General features: G+C 47.4%; 1 protein-coding gene across 1 annotated transcript; it reads left to right on the forward strand.

Annotated features, from left to right (window-relative positions):
* The first annotated feature begins 315 nt into the window (after positions 1–315).
* On the forward strand, positions 316–10,150 carry LOC146524379 (uncharacterized). Its single transcript, XM_085132677.1, has 2 exons — positions 316–1,103; positions 1,554–10,150. Exon 2 carries the CDS (start codon positions 1,633–1,635, stop codon positions 9,655–9,657), a length of 8,025 nt encoding a protein of 2,674 aa, XP_084988803.1. The 5' UTR covers positions 316–1,103; positions 1,554–1,632; the 3' UTR covers positions 9,658–10,150.
* The last annotated feature ends 1,245 nt before the right edge of the window (positions 10,151–11,395 follow it).

The raw sequence follows: 11,395 nt of genomic DNA on the forward strand, positions 1-11,395 counted from the left end.
ATGACTTAATGACTGAGATTGAATGATAATCTTATGAGGTATTAGGTATGGGACAGAGGGCTTATCCACACTCACTACCAACCAACATGTTTAGGCAACCTGAGACTCATTGGGCAATACAGTTGTAGCAACAGTAATAAGAACAGTAAAATGACATGACCCCTTTTTGTTTGGTAGGTTTGGCTTAACACTTTACATGCATTTGATTGATGGGCACTCATGAATGTTTAATTAAAGCTAAGGATGTTCATAGGCTACGAAGATCACGGATCTTAATATTTAACAATATTATTAGGGGAAAACAGCAGGATGTAGAAAGTTTAAGACCTTTAATTGTTGCATGCCGCAAAAATGCAATTCAGCAGAGGTCTGCATGTGAGTTATTATTAAAACTGGATAATGTGTGCTAGACTTTGGCCTTTTCCCCAGATACACACAGATAAGCAAAGGTGTAAGTTAAGTTGCATGTATTTAACACCTGGACAATGTGTGTGCTGTACTTCAAATTCCACTTTTCCCTTTTTTTTCGCCTCCAGCACACAGTGAAATGACTATGGCTATCTGGCCCCGATAGTATTGGTCTATATATAGAGGAGCCCTGTGACTGAGCTGGCTATAAGTGTCAGATTCCAGGCGCACTCATCCGTCCTGGCTGGATCAGCACCTGCTGCTAACTATACACCCACCCACCCCTGTGCCGCACCCCATCCCAGCTCACACAGGAAAGTCTGTGCCCAACCAAACCCCAGTCTGCAGAAGAAAAGAGATCCACATTAGATACAGTAAGCACTTTCCCTGTTGCCAGAGCAGAAGGGAGGGGCAGAAATACAGTCCAGGAGATGTAATATGTCTGGGTTAGATGCCCCTCTTTGCTTTTTCTATTCAAGTCTGATACATGGCAGTGCCTCTGACACTGTGCTGTCAGTGGGCCACCGGCAGACAGAGCTGGACGGATCTTCTCAGTCCTGGATTCAGCTTATGAAGAGAGGTTTTGTCAGCTTGGGGTGTTTTGTGGATTGAACGGGTAGTTTGTCCGATTTGGGACGGATACCACAACAAAGAAGAATTCAATGTCCCTGGGAAGTCTTCATCAGTGGCTAAAGGTAGAGTACCAGCCTTTCTCTGTCTACTTGCACAAGGAAAGGGCTTTTTCTAAAGTTTGGATAAGGGATATGTGTTGGTGAAAGTTAATTTAAATATTGTTACTCTATGTATCTAGGATAATCTCTTTGTGAGATTCAAAATCTCTTCTTGTGAGATTTTGAGTCTGTAGCACAAAAAGATTTGGAGTCAAAATAAATGTTCATATAGCTTGCTGTATTGGTTTAATTACGTTACATAACAAAGGTATTGTAGATGGAGTTATTATTAGAACATTAGGGCACCGAAAGATAATTTTGCTTTAGGGAAGTTAAGGAAAAGAAATCAATCCAATTCTAGGTTCTACATTTGTAATTTCTATACTTTTGCCTCTCACAGATATTTATCAGCTATTACTGGTGCTACAAATGAATGAGCTACACAATGTGCAGATGACTGTATCTTATTTCTAGTCCAGGAACGGAGCCCAGAACAGGCAAGAGGAGCAGACTGGACTGGCCACAGTGAGAATTTGGAGCTTGTGGACTAGCAATGGACAGCTGGACTCTCCAGGGGGACAGCTACTCCTTCCTGCGTAGTGCCCCCCGCACCTTTTCCCTTTGCCATCGTGACGGCACCCCCAACCACGTTGAAATATTCGACATTATCAACATCCCTTCTCAGCGCAGCGCCATCTCCGAGACCACTTGCCTGTGTGACATTTTCGGAGACGACTGTGAGTCGGCGTCTCTCTCAAGCAGCCCCGCTGTAGGGCCCTTTGTCCCTTCCCAGAGGGAGGTGGATGGGACGGCTGCTGCGTCACCTCTGTTGGACGAGCTGAACGATTCCTCTGGCTCTTACCACACAGCACAGGGCTCCAGTGAAGGTGAGGAAGGCTTTGAAGATTCGAGAGACAAGCTTTACAGTCCCCCACTGCAGAGGCTTCTGGAGGCCAAAGGGCTGAGCTCTAGTCATCCAGAAGTTTCTGAGGACAGCAGTGCAAATTCACAACCAAGAAGTAAATCACCAGCACCTCAGCTCAGCACAGCAAGCCCTTCTTTCCAAAATCCCAGCACTGGTGAGAGGACACCTTCTCCTGAACATAACAGCGCCTGTATCTTCAGTCCAGAGAGAAGACTATCATCTTTGTCCTCCTCTTCGGCTCAAAGAAGGCCTTCATCGTCCTCACCTGATCCAAAACAAACGCTTTCAGAACCTGAACCAATAAGAACAACTCCTTCATTCAAAGACAGCAACAGCAGCCCGTCACATCAGTCTCTAACTCCAAGTCCCTCTCTTGAACCCAGAAACTGTATCAGCCACTCGTGCTGTGAATCGGTGAACCCTCAGTTTTTACCTGAGTTTGGAGTAGCACAAGACACACCTGAGCCAAAAGCTGCCAACTTAAATCAAAACAGCAGTCCATCAGCTGAGCTCCCATCCAAAGACTTTTTTCAGGATTTTACAGAATCAGCCTTTGAATTAAGAACCTCTCATTTATCCCCTTCACCTTCACCCACAGATTTATTATCTAATTTAAGAGAAACACCGGACTCCCCTGAGCTTATTCATAGGTCCTCCTCCTCTGACACTCAGGCTTCATCTCCTTTCCCTGACCTAAGAGGGAGGATCTCTTTACCTGATCTCTTCAGCAGAGGCTCTACGCCTGAGATAAAAGATTCTCCCCACACATCAGGTCCCTCTACTGCAGAAAGAGAAACAGCAGCTACTCCTGAAAGCCAAAGGTTATCAGTGGAAGCAGGCAGTTCTGTTTCCACTCCTGGCACACGATACACCCCTCCCTCACCTGTCATTTCAAAAGCATCATCCCCTGAACTTGTGGAGGGTTCGGTCTCACCTGATTTCAGAAACACAGCTCCCTCACCTGGCCTGCTCAGCGCTGCCTCTCTGACCAGACCTGGGTCAACAACTCCCTCTCCTGAACGCTCACCAGAAATAAGACAGGCGACTTCCCCTGTGGTAAGTTATAGTTTATCTCCCTCACCTGCTTTTAGAGACAGCTGCTCTCCCATCGAGCACAGATATACTTCTCCCTCACCTGAAATCAGGATTACAGCATCCTCTCCTGAGGTTGGCAGGAAAGAGCGACCTTTATCAGCTTCTCCTCTGCTGGAGCCTCTCTTCGACACATCCCCATCAAGAAGCCTCACTTCCTCCCCTCACATCACAGGAATTTCTTACTCTGTTGTTCAACCCGAGGACAGGAGCAGTCCCCCATTTCCTGAACTCTCTCATCTCCCCGTCCCAGAGCCAGATAATACACCCATCCCCTCTGAAGAAAGGAGCCTCACCACAAGCAGAGACGATATAGCAGAGTCCATTGGCTGCTTCACAAGCTCTGCCCCAGAGACTGAAAAAACTCTGCTACATCATCCCAAGCACCAAACACCTTCACCTCAGCCAAATCATCAAACTTCCTCACCTGAACCAAGATTTCAAAGTCCTTCACCTCAGCACAAAAGTAGAGATCCATCACCTGCTGCTTCTCCGCACAGGTGTCAGCTATCACCAGCAACCCTCTCTGCAGACTGCAACCCTCCCCTTGGATTAAATACCCTTTTGAGTGATAGGGACTCTTCTTCAGCAGTTATCACAGAAACACAGTCTCCCACATATTTGAGAAAAGAGAGTGTGCCACCCTTATTTGAGACAGTAACAAGGGACAAATCTCCACCTTTGGTTGCTGAAATCAAAGGCAGTTCACCAGCTCCTCTGCCTTTACCTCCTTTACCTATTTTACCAGAGGGAAAGTTAGATTGCCCTCTAAAACTGCAAAGGGAAGAGAGAGAAGAAACACCAGAGGGAGTAAATATAGAGGACAAATCAGGCGCAGCTTCTTTCCCTCAGGAAAAAACAGATATTCATCCGCTCTTTTTTCAGAAAGAAGACACTGATAATAATCTCCCTTCTGAAATCAACTGTCCTTCTCCTAATCTTCTAGTTCCCAAGAAGAGAAGTCCAAACCTCTCACCTGTTCACGGGGCTAAATCAAATTCACCTGCGCAGCCTCTGTTTGCTGCTCATTCCCCCACTTCTGACAGTAGCAGCTCTTTAAAATCTACACCTGAGACCTCGGGAGGACAGCTGTTAACCAAAGTTAGACCTGAAAACAGAGAGAGGTTCACAGAGGACATGTCCCATCATGCAAACAGAAGGCGGTCCCCCTCTCCGCCACTCACCAGGTTTACACCTGTCCACATCATCGCTCCTGAGAAACCATACAGACAGTGGCAGAACAGAAGCCGCAGTCCCACTCATGTTGGCGCATCCTCACCTAGAGGCAATTTAAAGAAGGTGGTGACAAATAGGGAAAGCCCCGACAATAATAGCCAGGCCCACTGGGTCAACCCAGGAAGGCAATTGGGAATGGAAAGGGGAATGCCACTGGAGCAGGAGAGGCAGAGAGGCAGAGAGAGGCAAAAGTATAGGGAGATGGAAAGAAATAGGAAGAGGGAGGAGCAGGTTCCTGAAACGGAAGAGGAGGGGTCGCAGGGGGACACCAGTTACAGAGGGGAACAGGTTGAGCTGTCATTCAGTGCCAGGAATAGAAAAGGACCTGCGAGTCGCGGTGCAGCTCCCACAAGCAGAGAGACCCGACAAGGGTTGCCAACAGTGCATTCCTATTCGGAGAGCTCGTCTGCCACAAGACAGCTACAGCAACAACAGAGTGTTCATAGACTCGCTTCACAACAAGCCACCAGGGGTTGTGCTGCCAGCAGACGACCTCAACCTCCTGCACCCCGAACCAAGAGCAGTGCTCCCGGACATGCGGCCTCATACAGGCCCGGCCGAAGTTCCAGCTCCAGCATGGGGAGTGAACTTGACGAGGCAGATGATGAGGTGAAGTGGTTTACAGATGTGGCTTTCCGCAGCCTGTCAAGCCCTGATATAGATTACCTTGACATGTACAACTCAAGCCACCACTCATCCGCAAACATCTCCCAGCCATCTACCCAGGAGAGCCCGGCTGGGATCGGCACTGCCTGGCAAGCCTATGCTGACTTCAGAGGTTCTGTGCCAAAGTTGGACCATGATGAACTCTCCTCCCAGCAACCATCTGCATACTTCTCAGATGGCTTAGATCCATCTAGGCGCTATGAACTGGGCAGCTTTGAATGCGTAGATGTGGCTGTAGAAAGGGAGGACTCCAGGAAGCTGAGGAGAGGAGTCCCAAAGAGACAGATACAGCTGAAAAAGAGGAATGATGCTGATGGGAAGCAAGACGGAAGCAGTGGAAATAGCAGTCCTGGGCTAGCAAGCATGGTGGAAAGCTACTCCCAGGCAAGTCAATCAAGAGGGACGTTTGTGAGGCAACACAGTACACCAGCAGCAATGCACGAGCACTACCCCTCTGACCACAGCCCTGAGCCCCATCTTCCCAATGTCAGAAAATCCCAACTCCAGAAATCTGCTTCTATGGATGAAACATGCACTAAAACTCAGATGGCTTCTTGCCTGATCAAGAATGTGTTGTCCAAAAAGATGCAAAGTGCTGATAAACAACCTGATGAACAAGCAGGCGAAGGATTGAGCCCCACATTTGAGAAGAGCAGTCCACCAGCTGAGAGTCAAGTGGCACCACTTAAAGAATCACCAAGACCAGACATACATGACCTAAGTTCCAGTTTTCAATCGGATTATAGCCTTTCATCGGAGAGTATTCCCATGAGAGGGGAACCAAGCGCCAAGGATGAAGCTAAACCACCCAGAAGCTTTGGTGTGAGATCTAGTAACAGGCCGAGCTCATCCAGCAGCTGCAGGAGTGTTACCTTTTCCCTGACTGACAGTGAAGAGGCCGATTCTCAAAGCAGGAATGCAGTGCTGTCGCGATCTGAAATGCGATCAGAACTGAAGGTGCCATTCGATAGTAAGCAGCGCAGAAGTGGAGAACAACAAGCAGACTACAGCAAAACATACAAAAGGGAGGGTGACGACTCAGCAAATGCCACAGAAACTCCTTCTGCCGACGCAGACCACAGCGGACAGTTCAGACCAACAAAGAGAGGGGGCGTGTGTGAAAGCCGGGAGGAACCGAAACAGTTGCAACAGGGTGACAACGGCGCCTTCATGTCTAAAACGCAAGAGATCAAACTGAAAGCTGTGGGGAAAAAGAAAGCCTCTTTAAATGTGTGTCTCACACCTGAAGCAGAAAGCAAATCCGAGAGTACTTCACCAGATATATTTTTTAGACAAAACATGGATGAGAAAACAGAAGAAGAAGACGGAGACGAGAACAATAAAGCAAAAGGCCCGCTTCACAAAGTTAGAGATGTGAGGCGGCTCGTGAAGAATACTTATAATCTGTCCTTTAAAGCATCTAGTGCTGAAGAAAGTGTAGAAACTGCTGATGAAAAACATAAAGAAGAGGCCATAGCAGCAGAGGAGATGGATTTAAGACAAGGGATAAGGAGGGAGGAAAGAGCAGAGGCGTTCATGGCGGAGAGGACGGAGGAAGAGAAGGAGGAGGCAAAAGACTCAAAAATGTTAACCCCATCTCCACCACCTCACAGCAAAGGAAAGCCTCTGTCTGGTCCACAGCCAATGCAAATAGAATACAAAGCTGTTTGCTTGAAAGAAGACAAAAATAAAACATCACGTGTCAAAAAAGACTCAGAGAACCTAGGTGACAAATCCCAGGTTTTTCCAAAGCCCGTCACCGATGTGAGCAGAGAATTGCAGTGTTTGAATGCATCAAACAACACAGCATCAGATGCTGAAATATCCAGACCATGTGAGCCTGGTGTAAACATTACAGCAGAACCACGAGAGACGCTGCCAGAAATCCACAAAGTTCCAGACAGTGAGGATAAACCTGCGGCTGTAAGAACAGACAGGAAGCATCACATGCTTGGAACCCTCCCTAAAATGCCCAGTAAGGAAAGAGAGGTGTCCACTGCTGTAGTGTTAATCAGGGAAGGACCGAGCAAGACCAGGACATCTGCATCTCCCGCCCAGGAGATGGAGATCCAAACCCCAATCCTAGCACGGCCTGCTTCAATTTCACCTAAACCCACTACCCCTGGTAGTGCCCCTGCTACTGCCCCTGCTACTAGTGGCCACTCTGTGTCCATGTTATTAAAGGAGAAAGGCTACCAAGCTGACATTGGAGCAGTTGTGGGTGACAGCCAGAATGCATCTGGAGTTAAAGGAGTTCCCCGCAAGCATGTGAACTCTCTGGAGATCCCCCTTCAGACCGTTGCTCCTTCTGACGGAGGTTGGAATGAGTCTCATAGAGAGAGGACATTCTCCTCCTCATCTACCATTTCCGTCCCCTCAGCAGTGTCTGACAGCACAGATGCAACCACAAAAACCAGGGAAGACGAGGGAGGTAGCATAAATCCTGCAGAAAAAGACACTGTAAAACTAAGGAGTTTTTCTCAGGAACAAGACCCACTCCCTACCAAGCAGAGGGACGTGTCAGATTTTGAAGCTGTGAAGAGATTAGATCCCACTTTCCCCCCGCGGTCACCTGCAATAAGTAGATTCAAACCACAGCCGATTCAGGTGAAATCAATGTCTAAAGAACCACAGAAAAAAGACATTCCCTCAAGCTCTACTGGAAGCTCTACTGGAAGCTCTACTGGAAACTCTAGTGGAAACAGCAGGCCTCAAATCATTGAAGTTAAATCCATAGCTAAAAATTCCCAAAAGCCAGTCGTGCCTCCAAAGCCGAACTGCAAATTTAAACCTGCAGATTTTGGTGTGACATCAAATGAAGCGCATAGATTGTCGGCAGCAACATCGATTGCAAAGTCACAAAGTGACGAGAGGACTCAGACGATTGTAGTGAGCTCGCCAACAATCTACAGGAAGATTTCCACTGACTCCACAGCAACATCTAATTTTTCAAGAAAACTAGCCGTGTCAGCGGTGTCCAGCCTCAAACCTCCGCCCAGCAAAACAACTTCAACTGCCAGCTCCAGTCTCTCAAACCAGTCAGCAGAACCTCCAGACTCAGAGGCTATTAGTGACAGAGGGCAGATGCAGCAACCAGCTGCCTCTCCTCAGACTGCCAGATGTGCACAAAAAGCTTTAACTTCAGTTCCAACATCAGCCACCAGCTCAGGTGTGACCTCAGCTGCAGGTTCGGTTTCTGACCCGATTGCAAGCCAAACTACGGCACCCGCCTCAGCAGGAGTCAGCAAGCCAAGCCAGCCAAGCCAGCCGGCTGTTATGGATCGCGACAGGCAGCTGCAGTATCCCAGGGCAGCAAACCCTCATCAACAACAAACTGTGCCACTGACTTCAAACAATACAACACAGCCCACTGCTGTTTCCACAACACATCTGCCAAGATATACGCACCAGCCATGCCACAGATCTCTCTCCAGTGAGCGCTCACAGAGGACCGACAACCTGCATTTTTATGCCTCTGATGACCCTCCAAGCTATGATGAACGAGAGAGCTTCAGTCCACTGACGCTCCCGGATTTGACACCCTTGAGATCAAATCGCTTTCAACCCTCCTCCCGTCCTCCGGCCTGCCCCTGCACAGCTGGTTGCCCCACTCACATTGGTCTCCACCCTCCTCACCATCACCGAAGTCCCCATAACCTCACCCCACCGGCCCCCACGCATTCTCCGGGCCAGGCTCTACCTTACGCAGTAGCACAGCCTCCTCTTCGGCCCCACCAGTGCAGACCCGATGCTCAGCCAATGAGCTACCAGCCAGGCTCTCCCAAATCAAGCCCTTTTGGTCCAAGCCAGCAGCCAACAATATACCAGCCTCTCCACCAGCCTGCTCCCTGCGCTCCTCACCCCTCACTCATGCAGGCCTGCTCTGTGGACCGCTCGTTGCCCCCACCCCAGCACATTGACCCTCGACGGCCTCCTGTGCACAGATCTCCCCACCAGCAGCCACCGGGGCTGATAACTGGGGCTCCTTACAGCGATCCCAGCCACAATCACTCCCCTGGCCTTCCCTCTATGGATCCTCAGTTTCTATGTGGCACTCAAAGCATGGCAGGGCCTTCCTATGGCTCTGAATACGGGGGTGACAGCTCCAGTTTGTACTCAGAAAGCAGCTATGGGCAGACGCCTCGCAGAGTGCTCCTGGATCCTGAAACAGGGAAGTACTTTTATATTGAGGTGCCTGTTCAGCCTCTGAGGAAGATGCTGTTTGACCCAGAGACTGGCCAATATGTGGAAGTGCTCATCCCACAGCAAACAATATCACATTCAGGCCTGTATCCGCCCTCCGCAGCCCCCTACCCACCCCTCCCTAACCCCAGCATGTACGCCCCTGCTCCACAGTACATGCCCTATGCAGCTCCTGCTCCCCCAGCCCAGCCCCAGGCCCAGCCCCAGCCACCCCGGTACCCCGAAGCATCAGCTGCAGCAGCAATGCACCCAAGCGGCTCCGGGGTCGGCTACAGAAATCCCTCTGGTCAGGGTTCAAAGCCCGAGCCTCAGAATCATCCCCCAGTGGACCACAGCTACCTGGAGAGCATGTATTATGTCCCTACAGGGATGAATACAAGCCCCAATCCCACCCCACCAGACTATTACCACAAACATCCCCCCAACTTACCCCCAACAGGGGGGAAAAGGTCCTGAAATAGAGGGTAGAGGCCGACTTCCTGGAGCCTGTTAGGTTTAAAATACACAATGTATAAATGGAGTGTCCAATGTTAGCCTGTAATGTTTTCACATTGCAACTGAAGACAGCAAGTCTTTGGTTGTTTTATTTTTTATTTGCTGCTATGTGCTATGCCAAATAGATGACTCTTGGGTATTCAAAATGCAAACAAGAAGGCCTTGTGTTTGAGGCGCTCTTTAAAAGTACTAACAAAAATGTGTATGTAGGATAATCAGGTCGTACTCTAAAGTCACTAGTAATGTGCAGACACTATAAATCCATAGGTTTATTGATTAATGGGTTTATTGAGGTGTGTATTTTCTCTACAAATATCTCGAAAAACAAAACAAACTTGAAAATAGTGTTTTAAAAGAACCTCATATTTATTTTATGATTGTGTTTCTCTTAATTTGATTAAGTTGGCTGTAAAACAACACATCAATGCCAATAAAATGTCTCATACAAAATTTTCTTTTCTTGCTTTCTTTGTATTTTTTGTTCTGATGCAATACTTTAGCCTTTATTTTGAAGCTGTTTTAAAATACTGAAAATCTTTGGTCATGCAACCTTTAATTTCGCCAGCGTAGCAATCTGATTCACGGGTTATTTCCTGATATCAGTAGCTTAGTTTTAAAGTACTTTGTTTTAGGATGAAACATTAAAAATGGAGGCGAAATACTATTTTAATTTAATGCTCCACACATCAGTGAGATATTCTGCCAGAACGGACAAGAAAATTAGGTAGTGTGACACTGCCCCCACTCCTCATCCTTGGAACAATGCATCAATGTATGGATGGATGAATGGATGGATGGAGTTCATAGTCTAAAAAACAATTAAAGAGATCCAAAAAACACAGAAACTTTGGACACCACTTAAGCTCATAAGATACAACAGATTATATAAACCTTCATATATGATAGTGACCCATTAATGTGTTCATTTGGAGTAAGAAGGTCTTATAGTGTGTAAATTATTTAAACAAATTATTAACTTACTATGATTTTTGGTAAGTCGTAGAAAACAAAAAAATGTACCCAGTCTGAATTTGTAAGATCACACTGTGACCACTGGGGGGCGCCACAGACCACTACAGCTTTACAGACTCTCTCTCACATCCTGAAGGTATGTGAACATCTACTAACCTTTTGTGAGAGGGCCAGGTGAGACACTGAGACTTTCATTGGATGATCTGTTGGTGCTACATGGTCAACACTGTGGCCTCAGAGCAAAAAAGGGTCCACAGAGAGAGGCATAGTCTCCCTTTACTTGTGTGTTTCTCTACCATGCTTACTCCCACATGCATGTTAGATTTACTGGTGATTCTAAATTGGCTGTAGATGTGGATGTGAGTGTGAATGGCTGTCTGTATCTCTGTTCTAGCCCTGAAATACACTGACAGTCAGTCCAGGTGGTACTCTAGCTCTCTGACAGCTGCAGACACTCAATCATTTGAGCTACAGATATGCTCGAATGACTGAGAAAAATACCTGTTTATCCTAAGACTGCGTGCATTCACATCTAGAGGGTGATTGATTTAAATAAGATTGGCTTAATTCCTCCCTTTTACATAAAATCCAAGGTCTGCAACATTTTTTCTTTTCGTTGGATGATCCTGCACATTTTCTTATAACACCTTTAATGTGTCAAATATTACGCAAATTCAAGACCGCTTATGGTATTGGTGAGACGGCCAGTGGTCGGGACATTTAATAA

Source organism: Neolamprologus multifasciatus, chromosome 2 (assembly GCF_963576455.1).
Source record: "Neolamprologus multifasciatus chromosome 2, fNeoMul1.2, whole genome shotgun sequence".
Lineage (NCBI taxonomy): Eukaryota > Metazoa > Chordata > Actinopteri > Cichliformes > Cichlidae > Neolamprologus > Neolamprologus multifasciatus.